This window comes from Balearica regulorum, chromosome 3 (assembly GCF_011004875.1).
Source record: "Balearica regulorum gibbericeps isolate bBalReg1 chromosome 3, bBalReg1.pri, whole genome shotgun sequence".
Classification (NCBI taxonomy): domain Eukaryota; kingdom Metazoa; phylum Chordata; class Aves; order Gruiformes; family Gruidae; genus Balearica; species Balearica regulorum.
The window spans coordinates 75,261,552-75,284,912 of NC_046186.1; the positions used below are offsets into that span (position 1 = coordinate 75,261,552).

At 43.2% G+C, this 23,361-nt stretch overlaps 2 protein-coding genes across 26 annotated transcripts in view; one reads left to right on the forward strand and one right to left on the reverse strand.

The window, feature by feature from the left end:
• MAP3K4 (mitogen-activated protein kinase kinase kinase 4) overlaps positions 1–9,884 on the forward strand; it is a 71,171-nt gene extending 61,287 nt beyond the window's left edge. For 2 of the 5 annotated variants that reach the window (XM_075748506.1, XM_075748507.1), the window contains exons 23-27: positions 958–1,117; positions 7,287–7,409; positions 7,942–8,048; positions 8,251–8,430; positions 9,352–9,872. In XM_075748506.1, the coding sequence (XP_075604621.1) occupies positions 958–1,117; positions 7,287–7,409; positions 7,942–8,048; positions 8,251–8,430; positions 9,352–9,372 (591 nt within the window). In that variant the 3' untranslated portion in view covers positions 9,373–9,872. Of the gene's footprint in view, positions 1–957; positions 1,118–2,024; positions 2,137–7,286; positions 7,410–7,941; positions 8,049–8,250; positions 8,431–9,351 lie in introns of those variants that run through there. The other 3 variants (XM_075748509.1, XM_075748508.1, XM_075748510.1) reach the window with 3 other exon arrangements.
• Positions 9,885–11,080: 1,196 nt separating this feature from the next.
• Positions 11,081–23,361, reverse strand: part of AGPAT4 (1-acylglycerol-3-phosphate O-acyltransferase 4) — an 81,987-nt gene continuing 69,706 nt past the window's right edge. For all 21 annotated transcript variants that reach the window (XM_075748517.1, XM_075748512.1, XM_075748521.1 and 18 more), the window contains 2 exons: positions 22,822–23,020; positions 11,081–13,892 (listed from right to left, as the gene is read on the reverse strand). In XM_075748517.1, coding sequence (XP_075604632.1) covers positions 13,801–13,892; positions 22,822–23,020 — 291 coding nt within the window. In that variant the 3' untranslated portion in view covers positions 11,081–13,800. The remainder of the gene's footprint in view (positions 13,893–22,821; positions 23,021–23,361) is intronic.

A 23,361-nucleotide genomic window follows, 5' to 3' on the forward strand; every position in this document is an offset into this window, starting at 1 on the left:
ACTAACGAAGCCTGCTTTGCTTATGGAGTTGGATTCCAGAGTTGCGTGCTGAGATACCCTTCTTTTTATTACTGTCTGCTTCCTCTGTGCCCTTCCCAGCTCTCCTTGGGAGTCTCAGGTCCTTCCGGTATCTCTACCCAGGGAACAGGACACCTGGTGTGTGGTTTCAACTGATTTCCTCAATATGAATGGGTTGATTTGCTGACCCATTGCTGGTTTAGAAGGGGACAAAGGCTGCTTTCTGTCTGCATTTCTTTACTTGAAAGTACACAGGGTACACAACTTTGGGTGTCTGTGCCACTGAGTCGTTGGTTTCTCAGGCTGGTTCTTAAGAGCTTAGTGTCTTTGCTATCTCTTTGTATGAATTAAGTCTGGCTGAGAGTGGCTGGGCTTGGAGACAGAGAAAGGGAAGAAGAACCTAACTTTTCCTTACAGTGAGTTAGAGTTGACATGCTTGTTCATGCCACAGACAACAACAACAAACTTGCCCTCCCCAAGCAATCAACACATGATATTGCAGGAAGTGAGGGAGAGAGAAAATTACAAAAACCAAACCCAAATCATAATTTTACCTTTTTTCTAAAGGATCCTTTTGTATTTCTGCGTAATACACCTACAAGATTACCAGAGTGCTTTTTGTTTGATGCCAAAGTAACATATTTTATACCACCAAATAGTATCAGTTACATACAAATGATGCAGACAGACATGTAGATTTTCCATAGCTGTGCAATAGACTATATTAAGTTGAAGCATGTCCAAGAGAATAGAGTTCTGAAAAGATGATTTATTAGATATTCCATGGTAAGAGATACTTCCATTAAAACATTACATGGAACTTCCGTTACTCTTTTCACAATGAAGGATGGAAGGAAAACTTGATCCTAATTCAGTGTTTAAAAAAACAAACCTAAAAAAACTTAAAACCAATGAAATCCGGTTTGGTTCCCACAACAGGAAGAAATGTACATCTTCATGGAGTACTGTGATGAGGGCACGCTGGAGGAAGTATCAAAACTGGGCCTTCAGGAGCATGTCATTAGGCTCTACTCAAAGCAAATCACGATTGCTATCAATGTGCTACATGAACATGGTATTGTTCATCGAGACATTAAAGGTAATGTTAACCAGAAAAGATAATGTTGTTGTTTCAGTGTTGTGGATGAGGGCGGGGGGAGTGATGGGGGACATCTTTTGCAGATTTAGTGCACATTGTCTATGCGGCCATTAAGTGTGTAAAGCTTTCCACTCATTTTTCAATTTTTAGTTTAGAAGTTTTTGGCTAGTTACATACTCCTTTTTAAGTGCAGAACATAAAAAATGTTCACAGTTGGCATTGCAAACTCATAAATTCTGCCCGTGATTTATATCGTTTCTGTAGAGGTTGTTAAGATTGTTGGGGATTCATCCAAACTCAAATTTTGGTCCTTTTATTTCTAGAAGTAATATGCTGAATTATGTAATGCTGTTTTTCTTCTCATCTATGCAAGAAACAGTGGCGTTTCTGGGAGCTGACAAGCAGTGCGCTTTGCTAGAGTTGTTCATCAGAACTTTTCCTTGTGATTTCCATTTTTCAGAAGAGTTTTAGGATTTCATACGAATGGTTGAATAAATATAGTAAAAAACCCTTGTTAAAAGAAGTTAAAGGGATATGGTAAAATTACTTACCTAGTGGGGTTTTTTGCCATACATTTATCTACTCATGCCTGGCTGTTGGCTTTTGCTTACAAAATGAGCAGACTTGGAACTACAGTAACTGAAGGGGGGTTGGTTTTGGCATTTGCTTAAGGCACCCAGTGTCAGTCCACATTTCACATTCATTTTTCTTTTCCTGCGCCTTCCAAGAACATCCTCCATGTCTAGTTATCTTGTTTTTGTTAGTCTGGCATATTTTGCTCACCTATGGCAGAAACTTAATGGAAGGTAGGGGAAACAAGGCACACGATATGCCCTGCGAATGCTCATTTTATGACAAGGCAGTGCAACCCAACGATGCTGGGTTTCTATGTCCCTCTTGCTCACAGGGTTTTGAATCACCGCAGCAGTGTAGGAGGTTCCCAGTTGCTCTTGGTCCTTTGGCCTCGTGCTTCTCATTTGGGAAAAGAACTATCTACGATCCAGAGGCCTCCCACCCAGGTAGGCCACTCTTGAGTCAGTTTTGGCTTTTTTTCCTAGAAAACACTTTCCCTCACTCCCATTACCCAGCAATCTTGCCTTTTCTGGTTCTCCTTCCTGACCAAAGGTTTCTCTCCAGTTGTGGATTTCCCTCCGTGCTTTCACAGTGCCCTCCTTGCCCTTTACTTGATCATTCCATATCCAGGTTCTGCTTAGCCGGATTACGCTCTCCTGGAAACTCGTTGTGATCAAAATCCAAGGCGGGCTGACAGGGATTTCTTTTGTGCTGCTCTATGTCATTGCTGATTTCTGGATATGTTTCCAACTAAGTCTTCCTCTCATCAGGGAAATGCAGTGAAGTGAGAAGAGCTGTTTAATAGAACTGTAATGCTATGTTACTTGAGGGCGTTTCTGTTGCAACAGGTTCCTCATATCAAATGTTGGGGTGCTCCTTAGAATAAATCAGCAGCTGTAAACAGGAGGTCACTGCAGGCACATCTATGTATAGACTTTCCCAAAACTTAATGACAAACATGAAGACAGACCACAGAGGGCATTTTTATAAAGGGTGCCTGATGTTACATTGAAGTCTCTTGCTCTCTGTCTCCTTTTACGCTAACATTGCATCCACAAGTTTTCAGGCTAACAGCAGTAAAGAAAACTCTGATTTTACTTTCAGCTTTTATGTAGTCAGTTACACTTTTTTTTTTTTTTCTTTTTCCCCCCTGATAGGGAAGAATGATATGTCATTCAGACTGTTTAAACATAGGCGCTCTTATGGAAATGTCGCTGTCAGATCAGACTAAATCTCTCATAGCCAGTTTGCTAGACATCACTGTGGATCTGTTTCTTTTGGTAGCAGATAATGAATTCTTAGAGTAATTGTTTAGAAGTATCCCGCAGTTGGTGTCTGCAAGTACCTTGTGCTCAAAAATTGAGTCAGATATAGTAGTGTCCACTTGTGCCACTGTTGTCTTTCAGACGCTATTACGGCATCCAGTTCTATGAGTGTAGAAGATGAAGCAAGACACAGCTGCCTTCTATCCTTTTTCAACCTGTGGCTGTGAGAGCAAACCGAGGGTAGTGTTGGCTGGTTGTTACACTTGGCTGCACTGGGTTTTATTAGTCTGCATCAATGTGTAAAGTAGTTAGTGCTGGTATGTAGCACTTGATTAAGTTTTTTGGGTTACTCTTTTAGTCTCTATTCTGGGTATTGGATTTTAACCCCTGTGGCTAAGCCCAGATTCCTCAGTTACAGTTACTTCACTTTTTGCAAGGAAGCTGTTCCGCTCAGCGATTGAGAGTGATGGAATATTTAATGCCGAAGGGATTCTCTGGACATCTCTGGTTGAGCCCTCTGTTCAAAGCAGGGCCAACCTCTGTATTGGATCCAATGTCAAATTAGATCAGATTTCTCAGGACCTTGTTTAGTCGAGATATGAGTATCTCCAGGGATGGAAATTCCCTTTTCTCTGGGCCCTGTCCCAGTGACTGACCTATTCCTATTGTGAACAACTTTTTCTGATACCTCCCTGGAATTTGCAGAGGTTGCTATTTGTGTCTGTTGCCCTTTCACAGCGTGTCTTTGAGGAAAAAGTCTGTTTCCATCTTCGTGATATCCTCCCATCACAGAGCTGAAAACAGCAATTCCCCCTCACACACACACTCCCCCAGTCTTCCCATCTTCAAGCTAAACAAACCCATCTCTGAGCCTCTCCTTGCACATTGGGTGCACCAGCCCTCTGACCATCTTGATGCCCCTCTGCTGGGTTTGCTCCAGTATGCCAATGTCTGTCTTGTACTAGGAAGCCCAAAAACAGGACACAGCACGCCAAGTGTGGTCTCACAAGGGCTGAATTGAGAGCAATTAATCACTGAGGTCATGCCTGGTGCTTTCTCTCTGGGAGAGAAGGGCATATTCCTGAAGTGTGCTTGGATTGTGTTTTCAGAATGAATACTGAAAATGAAGGGATTGTATCTGAAGCTTCAGTAAATCAGAAACCTGTGAATTAGACACTCCAGGCCAGGAAGTCTTCATCAAAGTGCTATTGTGTTATTGTCCTCTTGTTAACTTTGTTGTTAGCTCAAAATTTCTGCCATTCTTGCCTTCACGTCTTCATGATGAGCACAAGGGAAGGAAGGTCATTCAACAAGAAATGGGAGGCTGTTCAACAGGAGACCACGGGCACGTGTCATGCTTTCTAAGAGACTGCGTGAAAGAGGATGCTAAAGCTGATTTGTCTCATCAAAGAGTAGCATTTGGCCTGCTTGTTTCTTGAATGAATTTGGCTGCTGCACTGCTTAAATACTGGCTGAGGAATGCCTATGAGCTGCCCCATAATTCTTTGTGGAATTATGCCACAGTCTTTAGCAGGGCTTTTGGTGCCGCTCCTTGGACTCGCAGTATTTATACCAGCACCTTTGGAGTGTCTCACGCTAGTGCAGTTTTCACTGCGCTTAATGTGAGGCTGACTTGGCTCAGAGACACAGGGTGTGAAACTTCAGTTGAAATGCTTTGGGTCATGGCTATTGTTTTCTCTAGCAAGGGTATGGCTTTTCACACTTGCTCTCTGTTTGGAGTCTGCCCAGAAGGTCTTGTGGTACAAATGGCAGCAGGGCTGTGCAGAACTGGGCTACCTCTTGCCTCTGCCAGGTACATCCAATGAAGATGCTTTTGGTAGCGCAGGAAGAGAGAAGGAACAGGTGGGTGTGTTGTGCCTTTTTGCTGTTTTTTGCCATGGTTTCCAGTTTTATTTTGCTTATTAATCATGCAGATATCTTAGGACTTTTGTTACATTCCCAGTCACATTAACTGTCAAAGGTGAGAAGGATCAATCGTACTCAAAGTTCTGCCCGTGTCTCCTGTTCTCTTACCCAGGGCCTGCTGCTAGATTCTGTGCAGGTTTCATCTAACAAGATGACCCTTTTTAAAGACTCCTTATACAGCTTGGTCTTGTTCTCCAAAACAGAGATTCTCACAGTAACGTTTATGCTAAATTGTCATTACTTTTTTTTTTCTTAAAGGGACAAACTTTGGTTGGAAAGGCCTTGTAAGTAGGTTCTGAACTGTATTAAACCAAACTATCACAGTAACTTTAGATTCAGTCAGAAGAGAGATCGTTGCACTTCAGCTCTGCCAGTTTCTACCCACACAGTAGTCAGAAACCACTTTGTAGCCTTCTGTGAAATTTGCGTGTTGCTTTCTTGAGGATCGGGAACAGGTTTCCAAAACATCCTTGTAAAAGTGTTTGCTAGTGATGGCCATTTTTCCTAAGCTCTTTGTGTGGGCTAAGTGCCTCTACTTTCTATATGACAAGTAATTGCTTGAAAATCCTTAGAAAAAGAAAAGCTGTGGGCAGTAGCTCAAAGGAAAAAGTTGCTGATAGAGTAACTGTCACTCTTCTAATGCATTGCCCGTATTTAGTGTCCCATCGAGCTGCTGCCTTGTACTGCTTTGGTGTGATTCTTGATTCTCTTTCATTCATGGAGCTGAGGGATGGTCTACGCAGCTCCGTTACGCGTGCCTGCAATGGCTGGGTGACTCTGGACACGTATGTCCCCCTGATGGCAAACAGCAGAACCCAGCCACAGAACTCTGGTCTTCTGTATGTGCAGGCACCTGAATGCCAGGAGTGGAAAAGCTTATGAACACAATGTGCAGAAGAATTGTATTCACTGACAGTTAATTCTTCTTTCTGTAAAAGGCTTGCAGTGATTAAAGATTGGAATTTACTTCTGTTAATTATTTCTCTTCCTCTTTTATAGTGCAGTTCTGTGCAACACCTTGTGGACTAAATAAATCTTGCTTTAGTTACCGAGCATTCTCATAGTAGTTAGAGAAGCCCTTTGAGAAATGGGCAGGGTTTTGGCGTCATTGACCTGCATTGCCTTTTTTTGACTTGAGCTTTTTATTTCCCATTAATATCTTGGGGATGCCCAGCCAAGCTAACTGGGAAAAGTCTTTAACTAAGAGAACATAACACATGGAGGAGCAGCCAAGAATTCCTGCACTAACCTATGTTCAAGGTGGAACAAAAGTGAGAAACTCTTGAAGGTTGTATTCAGATGAGCCGTTTTTGAAAGAATCTTCTGCGTGACATGGGGAAAAGCTATGTGTAACGAAGCCCCCAACATCTGCGTACTCCTAGAGTAGGCATACAGTTTTGTTCTGTGCAAACCAAACCATTCATCTTTTCGTCAAGAGAGATCGCAGCTTAAGCTCTATTTCTGCCAGGTGACTCTGGCAACCTACTTGTGGTTTCATGGTGATACTTGCAGAATCCAGGATTTGGCCTGACCTTGTGTAGTGAGCTCCTTCTGCTTTACTAGTTTGCTGTTGGCTGTCAGTTGTCTTGGCAGGACGTTGAATGAAAGAAAACCACTGGTTATCAAAACCACTTGGCCTATTTTGCAGTGTTGTGTAGAGCAAGTGACTTGAAGCCAACTGCATATTCCCCATGGAGATTTTCAACTATGCTAGGGACATTCTTTCTAGGGTAAGCTGGCAGCGTAGCTGGCTATTGCAACAGTAGCCCTCCTCCAGAAATTCTTCCTCCTTCACCAGAAAAAGGAGTGGACATTTGGTAGTAAATGTAAAAAAATGCTATGAACTCCATTTTGTGAGTCTGCCGTGATGACACAGCTGTATGGTATCATCTGTCTTGACTCAGCAGAACTGAAGAGATGGTGTCGTGGTTTAGCCCTCTCAGCTGAAACCAGGACAGATGGCTAGTGGGAGGTACGCAGCAATGGCCTCTGCCAGGAAGCTCCTTAAGGACGGGTGTTTTTTTGCAGTGCAATGCTCACAAGGATAAGCCCTGGAATTCACAGATTCCTGGAGGAGTATTTTCTCATAACGAGCACATACGAGCTGATGAGTTTGCCTGCTGTACTGCTTTGTGTTTGGAACACTTCTTGTTGTCAACTTCCAGTACACTTAGCGTTAACACAAACCCACCAAAAATCCCACTGGCAGCGGTACACTGGTAATGTCCCCTTTGGGGAACATCTCTAATGCTGTCATATTCCATGCTTAATCCACAGGTAAAGATGTAAGTGCGAACTCAGCTATTCTCTACTGTGTAACGTCCAAGAGTATATCGAGGAGCCCTCAATCCTCAATTCATCACTAGTGTTTAACGAGCATTCCTGTTTTTCATTGTGTTTCCTAGGAGCCAACATCTTTCTTACCTCATCTGGACTGATTAAACTAGGGGACTTTGGCTGCTCAGTGAAACTGAAGAACAACACCCAGACAATGCCTGGAGAAGTGAACAGTACTTTGGGGACTGCAGGTAAGGAAGCATGTGCTAGGCAGGTACTTGTCTCCTTACCAGAAAAGAAGATGTCTCTGCCAAAAGTCTGGGCTGGAGTAAAATGACGTGTTTCAGGGAAACCTGATTTTACCGTAGCTAGTTAGATGTGCTTTGCATCTAGAAGCCAAAACAATCAGTGATTGATGTAACTGGAAAGATAAAATTCTGTTTGTCTGGTAACTATAAAGATGCTGGAGCTTGTGTTTTCTGGGGTTGTATCTTTCTCTGCAGCCTTACTGAAACAGTACTGTTCTCAAGGAACAGCTGCTTAATCTATTTTTAAAAAATGAAAACAACTGAAAGCATGTACTGTACCACTACCACTTTTCAAACTGAAAGACAGTTATGCTGCAGAGGTGTCAAAGAACAAGAAGCCAGCAAATGACAAAAAAGCTGAGTGGTAATTCATTACAGATGTATTAAAAAGCATTTGGTTTTCACAGTTAATCAATTAACGTGTACTGTTCCTTCTGCTATATGACCTGATGAGATTGTATGTTTTGTTTCAAAGCATACATGGCTCCAGAAGTAATTACTAGAGCTAAAGGAGAAGGGCATGGACGTGCAGCAGACATCTGGAGCCTGGGCTGTGTTGTAATAGAGATGGTCACTGGCAAGGTAAGGATGTCTCCTGTCCTGAATGACTGCAAACTGTTCTTAGCAGTTTCTCTGCAAATTCTGGTCCCTCTCCCAGCCATTTGTCACACTTAAGTCTGCAAGTACTGGGGTGGTTTCTCCTTTCCTGGGGTACAGAAATACACGCTCTAGTGGGTAGTTCCTCGCTAAACCTTGCACTTAGCAATTCTGTTACCTGTTGCAGAGGCCTTGGCACGAATATGAGCACAACTTCCAGATCATGTATAAAGTGGGGATGGGTCATAAACCTCCTATTCCTGACAAAGTGAGCCCAGAAGGGAAAGACTTCCTTTGCCACTGCCTAGAAAGTGACCCAAAGATGAGGTGGACAGCCAGCCAGCTCCTCGATCATCCTTTTGTCAAGGTTTGTCTCATGACTTTGGCTGCAAAGGCCATAGATGGGAATCAGAAACAGCTTGTTGTTGGCTTCATCATTTTCAGCTGTTCCGCAGGGCTTGGTATCACAGTGGGAGCCTGCCCAGGTATCAAGTTGATAGAAAACAGCGTTTGGCAACTTCAGAAGCACATCTGATGTTGCTAGCAAACATGTGACTAAACCTGGTGTGCACCATGCAATAGCTTTCGCTGCTGCTTTGGGATGCATTATCTTTATGTTACAAAGGCTTGTGAAACTTCACCTCGATGGTAGTTAATTGGGTCTGAAGGGCTATGCGCCTAAAACTTTAGTGAGTACACATGCACAGGCTTCTGTCATGTACAGATAAGGGTCCCCTCCGTAACAAGTAGAACAAGCACGTGCTTGAGAACTCTGCCATCCCTCGGTGCAAGGGTCTGCTTTTCTTTTAAGTCCACACTTAAGGTTAAGTTCATATTGAATGTTTATCTGGCAATTCGTGTAACAATTTGCAGCTCTCGCGTGAACTTTGGTTTAAGTCTTTGCTTAAGAATAGGCAAATATTCACAGCTACGATTAGTAACTTCTTGTTTGAAGAAGTAGGAGCACAGTAGGTTATTGAATTCTGTCCCATTTTCCAGTATGCAGTTCGCTGTGGTGTTTGGGATCATCACGCCCATCCCTGTCACCAGTGCAACTGTAGCCAGATCCCAGCCATCACCAAGGCAGAACACTTCTGTAGGCACGCGGGAGTAGTACGGTGACTGGAAACAGCAGTATTCATATAGAAATAGTTGTAATTCATTATCTGGGTAACAAGGGAGAAAGAAGAAAGCTTCAAAGGTGTTCAGGGAAGGTGCAAAAGAAATTGATCTGTTGTCATCTTATTGCTGCAAAAGAGTGTTTAATTGCCTTTGCTCCTCTTCACAGGTTTGCACAGATGAAGAATGAAGTTATTCAATCTCTGGCCTTTTTTATTCTGGCAAGATATCTTTTAATCACTACTGTATGTAATATTTACATAAAGACTGTGCCAAGAACAGTATAAAAGTTGAACTTACGAAGACTGCACAAGTGACAAGCGTCACTTTCTCTGCTGCTCCTGTATGTTTTACTTGGCACATGTTGCTCACGTGACAGTGTCCGCAAGTTGGAAGAAGCTGCATGTTTCAGTGAAAGTGCCATTACTACTGTATATGGACCATACTTTTTTTGTTCTTTCTCCCGTTTCTCACTTGACTGAGAACTGTAATGTTAATATGTAGTATTTTTGAACTCTTTAGGTTCAGAAAAAGGCTGTAGTGTTATCAGGCGTTATGGACCTTGTTTTTAATCTGTTTGTTGAGTGCACTGACTGTGAACTTTTACTGGTTTTTTTTTTTGTTGTTGTTGTTTATTTGTTTTTGGCGAGCTTCAGATTTGTTATGCACAAGGCTGATGATTAATGAAATTTAAAAAAAAAAGTTTTTTCTCAATAAATGGTTTATTTTAGGAGTTTGTTGGTGATGGGTTTTTCTTCTGAAAATAAATTGTGTGGGGTCATGTCACATTTTAAACTTTTTTTCAGTGCTTGTTTAAGACTGCTAAGCTAACATAACTGGAATAAGCTTCTCTCATATTGCAGTAGTCAATGTTTTGTTAAGTTCAAGGTGTAAATAGAATTAAGATTCACGCCTTGGTCTTCCCCTGAGGAAATAAGGTGATGTGCAAGTCCTGAACGCTACCTGTTACATATGTGATGGAGTCAGGGTCTGAAATAACTTTCCTCTGTGAGCAGGGAAAGGTCTGTGTGCCATTTCTGGGGCCAAGGGGAGAATCAGTTAAGATTATTCTTGTGGTCTGTTCAGCAAAACCAAGAATGACCTTACTGTTAAGAGCTTTTTAAAACCAATTTCTGATCCTGGACTTTGATTTCCCCACTGCCTCCCAAGTGTCATCAATCTCAGAAAATGGAGAGAGGTTAGAAGCGGGTAGCAAGTAGGAGAAAGAGTCTGCAACACTTGATCTATTTATATTATTTTGTTTGGCTTGCTATTTCAAACAGATGACTGACTTACAAGTAACAGTTTTAAGTATTAGTGCAAGTTTACATATTCCTCTTACAGCTTTAGACCTTAAAATGGATAACAACTTATAAAGCAGAGAACTTGCTTTTAATGTTTGGCTTTATTCTAAAGTCCTGTCTCTTCTCTTTATCCGCACCTCCTTGGTTTGTTGTAGGTGTGGGGCAGCTGGGTGAGCTGTTGGAAAGGTATCAAGAAATGTAACATTTAAATCTAGAAAAGCACAAGGCTCACTGTGCAGGTCACCAGTGCAGTGTATCCAGGCTCTCAAAAAATACAATGCTGAATTTAAACACAGACTTTCCCTTCTCTTTGGTTCTCTATTTTCAGTGATGATAGCAGGGGAAGTACCTTGTCATCCTCAGCAACTGACTATGAAAGTACCTGAGGCAAGAGTTCCCTGCCAGCCTGCTGCGTGCTTCACTTTGTCGTGTATCACAAGTATCGCAGTGGTTTGTGTCCTTGTTTCCCTTGTTTCAGGTGACCTTGTACACAAATATGAACGGAGGACAGCTTTGAGGAGTCAGGATAAAGGTGAGAAGTACAATGTCACTACTTTGTTGTTGCCAACCAAAAGAAAACTCATTCACTGCAGGTCAGCTTTTTATACTTTTATTTTTGTATAAACAAACGTTAAGACTACTTTTGTTAAGGCAGTTGTAGAACATACAGTTGCTTGTGGGGAGGAGGGGCAAACACTGCTTCCTAATGACACATGTCATTCTTTTAATACAGTGAACTGGACTAGTTTAACTTTGGCAAGTACCATTAAGCTTTCTCTGTTTGCCAGTGAACGCTGGAAGGGCCAGTGGTGCAGTCCTTGTGTGCTGGGACTTCTACAAGTGCTCAGGAGGACGGATCCAGGAGTGGCATGTTTGGCCCTTAGCCTGTTCTAATGGTTGGTCCCAGGGAAACGGGTATGAAATAGTCTAAATACTCTTTCCAAAGTATTTATGTGTTTTCCTCTGGGAGAAGTGGCACTGCATGCAGTTGGAGAGGAAAGGACCAAGAATGTTAAATGTCTCCCTACCAGCACGTTAAATCAGTGGCTCTTTAAAAAGGCAAAAGAAGCTAGTGTCTATCACTACATGAATATGTATTTGCTGCTCAGAACTACTCACCCCTGCATATAGGGTTCATCCTACCACCCTGAGAAAAGCCTGCTGTACCTGCCAGGTAAGGTTTACAGTAAGATGCTATTATCTTGGAGACAGCTTTTCTCTCTCCCACCTCACACCCATTTTCAAAGTCTTGTATGCAGAGACTTCAGGCCTGATGCATTACGACAGGATAGCTGGACCTTCAGACACTACTGCAGGTTATAATACTCAGTGTTCCACTGTTAAGATTGTTTTAGCAAATAGAGGTGCAGGGCCATGTGCTTTGTTAAGAGAATAGCTTTATAAGCATGGCAGTATTCTCTGATATCTGGCTCTATTTCATGTGTTTAAAAAAAACCCCACTAAAGCCCATGTTTATGTTCATGGCATCATACAACCTATTCCAGAAAGGTTCAAAGCGTAGGGAATGCATCTGTACACCAGGTGGGTGGAGGAAAAAGCCCCCCAAGCTAGTCCCTCTCACTTCCCAAGGCCTGTTCCTTCCCTCACATTGTAAATTTTACTGCCTCCACTCTCAAAAAACTTTAATTACTGCTCCATGCTAAAAGCTCTTTAGGTGCTACATACTGAAAAGACTAATTTCTAGATGGTCTGATGTACTGAACAGCAAATGCCTATTTCATGGAATGATTTGTATTCTGTTCTATTAGCCCTTATTTCTTCTGGCCTCAGTTTTATTCTAAGAGAGAAACGTGTTTTCTACCAACTGCTAGAACTACGACTGCTCACTTTCTGCTCTAGAGACACAAGGGACCTTCATTCCTAGACTATCATGGTTTGGTCCTATGTGCTATGAAAATGTATCATCAGTGAAAGCGTCAATCGTAAGCCTCACTGCTCAGGATCAGTATCTTTAGATTTCAAAAATACGGGCATTTTCCAGTCATAATTGTTGGTAGTTGGCAGTCCCCTCTTTTTCTTTTCCTGTTTTTTTAAAACTATTTTTAGTAACTTGCATACCCTTAACTCTTAAAAATAAAAGTTTAAAAACAAGAGGAAGCTGCCCTGCAATCAGTACCAGGGATGTCAGAACAACACATTTTTCCCAAGGGGCTTGGTTCTAGTTTTATTTAATTCAGAAGGGTGTCAAAGCAAGTCCAGACAGCCATAAAAACCAAAGCCATACCACTGTTCTAGGTGTCTCTCCTACTTCCCCTCTTCTCCCCAAAAGAAAAGCAAAAGATAATTTAAGTATTACCTCAGGCTGACTGTTATGAGGTACCATGTAAACTAATTTATCAGAAAAGACAGACAAGCAGATTAATTGGGATCACAACAGTATGGGTGTGGGGCATAACTTTTAATGCTCGCTTTGCATTACTTAGTTACAGCATACCCAGATGTTTTGTTTCTGCCATTGTTAGGAACGCCTAGAATTTTAATCAGTGTTTAAAGCTGAAAGGAATTTATTACCTCAGTTTTTCCAAACTATAAATGGCATTTACTCTCAAAAGAATTACAGGTTTCAGCTATCCCTCTGGTGTGTTGTCTGGGGAAAGATGTGGCAGTGGGTAACTTAGCTCAAACAAAGCTCAGGCCCCAAGGCCCAGTTCCACTCCAGGTTATGCTGAAATGGGGCTTAGCTGGGTCTGGCTGAAGTTTTAAAGGGCCCATGTGGTGCACACTGTGGGAATAACTTCTAGATGCAGAAAAACTCTACTGCAAGTCTGTCAGTTCAGTAGAGCTGCTTCAGTCCAATACTGGTACAACCAAGCAGAGCATCTTACTGTATTTAAACAGTTGACAGATTATGGTTGTTAAATTGTTAACATGTGATCTACACAACTATCAATTTTAATCATCTTGTAACAATCTTCTGACATTTATCCATTTCTTAGAGCAAGTTAAGATAGATAAAGCCTGCACCTCTAGTTAGTTTCCAGGTAGAGTCTCATCATAGGAGCACATTAGATTTTTTTTTTTTTCCCCTTCAAAACTTAAGACACTTTATAGGAAAACAAACCAACCAAACAAATGCAAACCTGTTGTGGAGAGCGTACAAAGGAATGCATCTTTCAAGCATGGCATCTAGCCCAAACCCCCAGATAAAAATAACAGGAGCACAGATTCAGATATGCATGGCAATTTGCTCGTCCTACCCTTCCTCTGATCTCACTTGAAGGACCATGATGTGCACTTAAGAGTTTTCAGAAGTTGCATTTGTTCCCTTTGGATTGAAGCAGTCTCTGAAGATACTACTTTTGTTTCTGCTTGTTGTCATTGTTGCCATAGGTGGAGCCTTTGTTAATTTCTGTAACACCTATCATCCATCTAACACCAACAGAAGCTGCAAAATAAATAAAAAACAAGTTAAAAGCTGCCTGCAGACAAAGACAGCAGATTTGCACAGGTGTAGTGTTCTGAAAGAGACTCACAGTGGTCTCAACCTTATGGCAGCACAGCACTAAAGGTACCTACCTGTACTGGACCTTTGGTGAAAGGGTCGCCCCTGTATCTAGTACATCCCACAGTACTTTGTTAAGGAAGATCCCAGTTGCTGGGCTCAGGCTAGGCACATCCTCTTCCCACCAGCAGGGAAGCTAGAGGCACAGGCATGATGTGCCCAGCTCTGTTAAACTTTAGGCTAGGCTGGCTGTGAAATGGGGGTGCTTTGGAGCTGCTGGTGTTACCTGGCTCCCAGAAGTTGAGTGACAAAATATACTAATGTGTCTGCTTGCAAGGTGTGATGGGAAAGGAATTCTGCCTGCTTTCAACAGGCCCTGTGCCTGGCAGCGCACAAGCAAATGCAAGGGCACTTCAGATCTTGATTTAAAAAAAAGTTGTGGCATTTTTTTTAACTGCAGCTCATGAAACAGTCCATTATATGAGACCAGGTTAATTTAAAAGACTTTTATAGTTGGTTTAGTTGTAATAATTCACCATGCACAGGGATTTTTTTTTTTTAAATATAAATTATTTGTAGGGCCTGAAGTGACTGTTTAACACAACTTAGCCTAAACCCTCCCCTCACAGCAGTTTTGTTTGTTTGTTTTTGTAAAGGGGGGGGGCTCACCTGCCCAAAAATCTATCATTCCCCAAACTTCTGCTCAGCTACTGTACATACCCAGAACTGCCGCACATCTTTCAGACCCAAACCTACTTGGGAGTCACTGTGTTGGTTTTGCGTGGCAAGGTTTTGGTAGCGGGGGGGCTACAGGGGTGGCTTCTGTGAGAAGCTGCTAGAAGCTTCCCCTGTGTCTGATAGAGCCAATGCCAGCCGGCTCCAAGACGGACCCGCCGCTGGCCAAGGCCAAGCCAATCAGCGCCTCGCAAAACCAACACAGTCACAAACACCTTGCCTCTGTGCAGAACACTTCCCCCCCCCGCCCAAAAACCAAACCACCAAGAAAGCCACAAAAGTGCGCTAAGCCACCAAATCCCAGTTTCTTCCTAACTAATGGTGAAAAGGCCCAGTCCTGTGAGGTGCTCTGTCTCATTTCTATCAGTCTTTACCTCCCTAAGATGACCCTGAACAACTCCTCAACAGCCAAAGGACTCTTTATGGTCAAGTCAGATCCTGAGATGACCAAGAGAATGCAGAGGCTTTATCCAACCACCCAGCATCATCTGCCAACAGCGGGGCCGAGACAGCTCCTTGTGTCCTGGCATTTGCTGCTCTTTAGCGCAGGAATGGGAGCAGGCTGTCAGCTGGTAACCAGTGCTGCCCTGTGCTTTACCAGTTGCTTGTCCAACTGTAACCTGGTGCTACCTTATCAGCCATGCAAAACCATCACTTTTTTAAATAGCTACTTCTCTCTTGTGCTTCAAGCACAACAAGTGGAGCACAGACTATTGAACAACTGTTGTAAGTAAGGCAACGTGAAACAGCTGAATATATTAAGTAATCAGCTAGGTTAGAAAGCAGCTCTGCAGAGAAAGACTTGGGCTTCCTGACAGATGCCAGCAGTGGGCCCTTGTGGCAAAGGAGGACAAAGCTGCCCAGGGCTGCATTAGGAAGAGCGTTTCCAGCAGGTCAAGGGAGATGATCCTTCCCATCCTGCTCAGCACAGGTGAGGCACGTCTGGAATGCTGGGTCCAGTTTAGGGTCCCCAGTACAAGAGTGACACAGACATACTAGAGCAAGGCCAGTGAAGGCCACAGAGATGATTAAGGGAGGGGAGGCCGAGAGAGCTGGGACTGTTCACACCTGGAGAAGAACAGCTCTGTGCAATCTTATGTGCATAAATATCTAAAAAGAGGGTATAAAGCAGATGGAGTCAGGGTCTTCTCAGTGGTGCCCAGTGACAGGACAGGAGGCGATTAGCACAGTGGAGGTTCCCTCTGAGCATAAGAAAACAAAAAAAAAAAAAAGGAAGCAAATCTTCTTTACTGTGCAGGTGGTTGAACACTGGCACAGGCTGCCCAGGGAGGTCGTGAAGTCTCCATCCCTGGAGATACTCGAAATCCAATGGGGGACAGCCCTGAGCAACCTGCTTCAGCTGACCCTGCTCTGAGCTGGGGGTTTGGACTACGTGATCTCCAGTGGTGCTGCCACCTCAGCTACTGTCTTCTGTCTGATGTGCTTGGATGAAAGACACTGTATTTTGTTCTTTCAAAATACCAGCACTTGATAACAGACTCGTGTTTTGTAGTATGACAATAAATTAAGTTACAGTTTTTAGAAGTGCAAGTGGTGATTGGATACCAGAGATGAGGCACAGTGATAGCTGAACAGACAGTGGTGCAATGGGGAAGCGGGGCTGCCCGTGGGGCTGCCCTTGGGTCTCCTAGATGCCAAGACACCAGGAAAGCAGGGCCCTCTCACAGGCAGATAGCTGTGCAGTGGACAGCCCAGAAAGGGAGATGGCTCCTGGGGAGTTCACTGTCATACTCCACTGTTAGTCCATGAATGGAAATACACACAACTGGGACAAGTGAAGGGTTTCACTCTCACAAACAGAAGAGGAAAAAAACATCTCTGACATTTAAATGGCCATGAGCTAAGGAAGACCCAACATGTAGCCTACAGTCTAGGATCATAACATAACAGTAAGCATGAAATGATTAAGATTTTAACCAGAAGGGATAGAAACAGCATCTGGAGATGGACACAGAGCATAAATAAGAGCAGCTGTTAAAGCAACCACACAGCACATTGGGGATTTCATCCAGTTCCAAGAATGCCACTGCCTGGACACAAAAAAATACCTAGTTCAGCAGTTCAGATATTTATTTTTTTTCCCCTCCTTCTCCTTTGCTCCCTGGCAGAAGCTGCCACTGCTCTTCTGTCCTCACTTCCCCCTGAAGCTCTCAGCAGCCTGGGGAAGGTAGGGTGCAAGGAGAGGGGACCGCTCATGTTTGCCAAGTCTGTGGAAGCAAAGTAGGGATAAGTGCTCAGGTGCCTCAGTGGTTTCTCCCTGCACCACCTGCCTCCTCTCCACAACTCTCCTGGAGCCTTACTCCATACCCTAGTGATACCATCATGTTTAAGGATTTATTCCACTGTTGTTTTAAATACAACTATAGTTAGGGGAACTTAGGTTTTTTTACTACAAGGAAGGGGAGAGACGGAGATCAAGCAGGAATTGTGCCTAAAAGTTAGTCAGCTGTGAGAGTTTAAGCCTATCCTGAGGAGGAGAGAGAAGGTATCAGCTGAGGCAATCCTGCACTGCTCTATGGCAAACGACAGACGGTAACTGAGCTCCTGACATCTTTCTGCCCATCGTTACCCACCAGCCAGAAGATGCAGGAGGTTGCTGAGGACCTGCTCTGCCTGCCAGAGTGCTGGGAGCTGAGGGAGGGCTGAGCTGACAAATCCACAGAGCCAATAATGTGATCTCTCTCTCAGAACATTTTTTAGCTCTGGGAAAACCACCACCTCGACACACATAGTACCACATCCCTCAGCAAAACTTTAGGTCAGAGCAGAGGAATTCCACCTTTTCTCTCACACCTCAGGATTTCTTCATCTGTTACCTTGGGTTTGTACCACACGGTAAGTGCTATAAGCAGCACAGCAGGTAGGGGCATAAAAATTTCCCATATACAGTCTGCTGTACACCTGAGTTATATAGGTTATACATTGAAATGGAGATTTGTACAACCAAAGCTTATACGAATGGTAGAAATTGCCATTGAGGGCCCACCTTACATACTATAAAGGAGAACAAGCAAGCAAGTAACAACAAAAAAAACAAACAAACAAACAGGTTTGGGCACCAGGCTGAAGGGCCACACTGGCAGCTCTACCAACAGGCAGAATCAACACAGGCAGAATCCTACACACAGTTTATATCCTGTTGTAAAACTAACTTACTGTAACACTGCTGGCTGATGTTCCTCACCTTCCACTCATCTCAGCCTAGAGGCATCAACAGCCTCGCTGCCCAGATCATATCATGCTCCAACCCTTGGGTCCACACTCTGCACTTGGACACTGTCAAGTCACCAGGGACTCACTCACGGTTTGTACTGTGATCTGTGGAAACAGGGTTTCTAATAGCACTGTGCACGTGCTGTGTGGCAGACATACACCACCTCCTGCAGAATCAAAGCTGGCTCATTACTACTCACGCTTGGTTCAGATCAAATACTTCTCCTGCCTATAACTGATACTTAACTGCTGGCACCACGCCATAAGCCCAGATGCCATTATGCTTTTAGCATTAGACATGTAAAAGCTGCTTCTTCATTTAAAAGCTAACAGCAGCCCTCTCATCTTTTGCATACAGAACGAACAATCCCCTTTTAACTGCTGTTGACAGCTCTATAATAAAGTATTTCTGGAGCATGAAGGTTGTCCTGTTCAATACAAGTTACCCAAAGATGCAAGGCAACCTAACGCTGGGTTCTTTGGAGCCAAATGAGATTGGGGAAGCGGGAGGAGGAAAAAAAAGAAGCTGCTGTCAAATACAAATACTGACATTTGACAGACTCGCTCACTGCTTCAACACCGAAATATCAGCCCCAAGTTTTAAGTTGCAATTTTGAGTTAAGTACATCAATCTCTTGCCATGTGTTCTATGAAATGAAAGCCAGTTTTTAAAAGAGACTTTTGTCCTTCAAACTGCTTGAGCATTTATCCTCTGGAGCAGGGACTGCCTTGTGTTGGTTCAAGTAGCATCACAAAGGGCTCCTGGTCCCAGACCAGCAGTTAGATATTAGCACAATGAGCTGATTATTATGAGTATAAATAGCCAAACTGCTGCACAACAAAGCAAGAGGGCATGGCTCAGCATTCTCAATATAAAGAAGAGACATAATTTATTTAGGGTTGAAAGTGTTTGAGCTGAACCAGCAGAGCTATATATACATTGGTTATTCATTCCTTGAATCTGAGAGTTAGGGTCTGAGGGATTACAGTGCTTTCACCCCAGCTTGACCGCCATGGGACATTTCTCTTATGGTTCTTTCCACCTGAACAGGCAGTTACTTACAAATAAGTGTTTAACTGGAGAGCACAATTAGCAGAGACTGTCTAAAAGACAAATGACACACTGAAAACAAAGCAGAGGGTACCAGGCAAAAGGACCTCCTAGTTCCTCCACTCTTTCCTGTCACAGAAGGTTTAGGTCTATCTTGTGCTATCTGCACCTATGCTAATAAAGGTAACATTATCAAGTACTGCAGCCTGCCCTTGAGAAGCAGCAATTTACTTACAATGGGCTATTAGGGACTGCAATAAGCTTCCTGATTCTGGAGTACAGGGTGTGCTGTCAAATTGCCATATAAAAAAATAACATCCCAAAGCTACCTATGCTATTTCAGTTAACAAACAGAGGGAAAAGGTATAAAAAGAGATGATTTTTATCACCTGATCACAATGGTAAATAAATCCCTCTGATTTACAGAAAAAGCTTCCTTTTACATTGTGAAGCCAGCAGGTACCAATCACTGCTCACACTGAAAGCGAATACAGTCCTCCCTGCTTTGCTACAAGCTGGATTTGCCAGGCAGGCAGTTCCAACTCGCACCCAGAGTCACAACCTCCAAGGTACATTTGTGTTCATCTACTGCTACCTCCCAGCCATTGCAGAAGTCACTTCTGAGACCTTGCCTAAAGCTGGTGACAAACTGCAAAGTAAAATACTAGTTGTTCCTCTGTCAGAAGATGGCTGCATCACTCACAGGCCATTCATGACAGATACACCCTTTAGGATATAAAAAACAGCTTTGGGACAACAGCCTTGCTACAGAAACACAAACTCAGCTATGGGCTACAAAATGTGACAGCCTGGGCTGAAGTTTTTAGATGCTTCCACAGAAAGAGACCAATGATTCCCAACTAGCAATAACATTGCTTTTAAAGAGGCATAGTAAAACAGAAACAGACTATAACATACTAAGGGTACCATTACTCTTTGGGTGAGTAATGGCACATCCACTTTTAAGTGACCAGGATAAGCCAGCTCTGGTTTTTGTTTTTACTGAAGGCTGAGCTTCCTTCCACTCCCACAGATTCTCTTTGCTCCACAGCTTCATGGAGGCTGCTATCTGCTACTAAGTGACAACGTCATCTTTCTTTTTGCCTGCTCATCAGCCAGATACCACTGGCTGAGTCTAATCAGGCGACAGCCGCTACCACAGGCAATAATGCAGTGTCTTCCGCTGCACTGCAAATCCTGACCAATTTGGGTTTGATCAGACCAGGTATTCAGAGTGTTAGCTGTTGCTAAGCACAGGGGTCTTTCAAAGGTTGCAGAGGACTGCAACCTGCAGTATCCCACAAATGTGGCAGATACATATGGGGCAGCAATGCACATCACAGTGGGCCATAAATCTCACCACTCTTAATGCGTTCCTCAGCTGTGCTTTTGCAGCCTGGGAGCTCACGCGTTCATTCTGGCAGCAGACTGCTGCTGTAGCTTTCTGTTAGCTCCAGTGTTACAAATAAGCTGAGAACCTTTGGATTATCACTGCATTCAGAAGAGGGCTCACAGCAGCCTGCTTATTAATCTTTCCTTGTGGCTAGAGGCAGAAGAAAGCTAAGTGGGGAGTAAGACAGCAAGAGAAAAAAAAAGAAAGAAAAAAGAAAAAAAAAGACTCTTGCTGTCCATTCTTAGTAGCATCATAGCTTTTTTTCTTTACAGGTTCTTTCCCTCCCTTCCTGACAGAAGACATGACCTAGTCACAAAGGCCACTAACAGCAAGATGGTATTGCACTTAACAGTGCACGGTGGGGGATGTGGTATGACTCAACTAAATTAATAAGCCTAAATCCTGAAACATCACAGGTGCCACAATGCCAAGCATTAAAGGATCCAGACCTGAGGTTAAAATCCAGAACCCTGAATTATGCAGAAAGGCTCCCAGTGGAGGGTACACAATGCATGAGGCACTTTGGAATGGCACCTGAACAACCAGCCCACTGAGTGGACAAGCTGAATTAAGAGGAAAATCCTGAAGGAAAGATAAGACATCAAAAATTTTTGCAACAGCTAAGCTTCAGTACCCCATTAGGTTGTCATTCCACAGCCCAGTACCAAACATAGACTACGCCAGCATTTCTTCCAAAGGCAGAACAAATGCCCTCTTGAGCTGCTATTGCCAGGGATGCAGCATTTGCAATGGTGTCAAAGCTCATCCTGCCCACTGTTGTATACCCATTTTGAACTAGAGCACAGGGGAGACCGACTGACCTTTCTCTGCAACTGAAGGGGATTTCAACCCAATACCTCCCATTCCTGAGGAGCACACCCCAACCATGGTGCTCACTCTTTGCTCCCACGCTATTCGCTGGTCAGAGAAGGGGAGAGGGGGGGAAGAGAGCACTATGCCTTCCAACAAGTAAGGCGGGTGAAAAAAGGTACTTCTAAGTTGTAGTAACTGCTCCAAGAAATTCTTACACATTTTACATAAAACATTCCTATGGTAAAAAGCATCAACAATTTCTCCAGGTGAGGACAAGAGCACAGGATTCCCCTCCCTTTCCCTCTACCTTGCCCTTGGTAGTTGGTCCAACATACCAAGGGCGTATGTTGGACCTGATCCTTGCTTGTTTTCCTTCCATTGGCCCAAAGCATCACAAAACAAGTATCTTACGCATGTGCACAGATTATTCCACACAAATTATTCCTTTTCCAATTATCTTTCTAAGAAGCTTCCACAGTAGCTTAAGCAGAGTTTGATTTGGTGGGCACTTTCTGAGAAATAATATTGTGTGCCTACCACATCAAGCTCTTCGCAGATGGGCAAAAGGCAGTTATAGTTAATTCATATTGATCAGACTAGCATGGGATCTGCTCAAGATTCAGGCTTTTTGAGAATGCAAAGAAATATTATGTGTTAGGAACAATCTCCTAGGTAGAGAGCAAAGATGCACTTCTGAGTCAAGAATATGCTCCGTGTTTTCTTATTTCCTCCATTTTGTTATTTTGGACACGGCTCTTGAAGCTAACTCTAATATCTTTGCATCCAAGTTCATTCAAAGCCAGAAAGACTGTGAACTTCTGTTTCTTTTTCAAAGGATGTTTGTAATATACACAGGTGTTAAGGTGATGAAGCCATCAATTCAAGTGATGGTCAGTGCAGTCGTAGAAAATACTTGCTTTATGAACGTATGGCTTATTCTGGAAGGGAACTTCTTCTTCAAACAGGCACTCAATATGCCATAAAGCACAAACATCCAGATGTGATGCTATTTGCCTAACTGACCTGGTTCCTGCTTCTATGAAGGACAGCAAAATGAGATCTGCCTCCCTTTCTGTGGGCCAACTCCTTATTTTGTTTTCGTTCCTCCTCTTAAATAACATAACTAGTTTAAACACAAACCAAGGCAGTTTAGAACTACCACAGGAACTGTAGGAATCACCTGCGATAGACTACGCCCTGTGCTATGTAAGTCAGAATAGATGGCTACAACAGGCTGTCCTTAAATCACAAGTTCATGGATTTCCAGTGGTTGACATATCAGACTATGATTAGATGAAAGAATTCTCAACAGAATAGATTAGCCTTGAGCACCTCTTCTAGGCATTCAAAACGCAACCCAGCAACACACCACGCAAGCAAAGAAAGCCTCTTGCAGGCAACCCACTGGAAAGTTACTGTTTTGACTTCTACAGAAACAGAAGATTTTGTATGCAGCTCTTACAAAAAATAATACAACTACAGAAAGACAAACAAACAAAAAAATCTATTTAACCTATTCCAGGCTAAAGTGGATATAGTATCAGATGGTCTGTTGAATTCACAAGTCATTTTAATATTTAGTAAGCCTCAATAAATCATGTCTGACAGTTACCCTGTAAGTAATCTTTCTGTTTTAGAAAACTTACCCATTACAATGACAAATGCAAAACTAGCCAGTGTCAGTGATGATCCACTGTTGATCATGTTGATGAGCAGCTTGAATAAAGGATATAGCAGCAATAAGGCCCAGAAAAGCCAGTTCAAAAGCGTCCATGGTCGTCGGGGTGGTACTATAGGGACTGCTGGGTAGGTTCCTGTTCGGTAGTACTCTTCCTGGAATGCATCCTAGTAGAACAAAGGAGGGCAACAATTAAATCCACATCTGCCAATAACACTAGCCATTCCTAATTTTGAGGTTCCTCTTTCTGCACGCCTCTAACCGTGGGGGAAGATCAAAGTCCAAGTGATGACTGGAAAGCTTGTACTTTGAAGTCAGTGAACACACAGCCAAAAAAAAGTTTACATTGATGTGTGCATCCTTTCTTTCTCCTATGCATAGAAGCTTGAAAAATGGCATACCTAGAGAGTATAACAAGCCCAGTAAAATAAGAAGGGTGAGGGGATGTACACTCCTGCAGCAATGTAGACATCACTGTTGAACTTCCAGCAAGGGCCACAGCCACTGG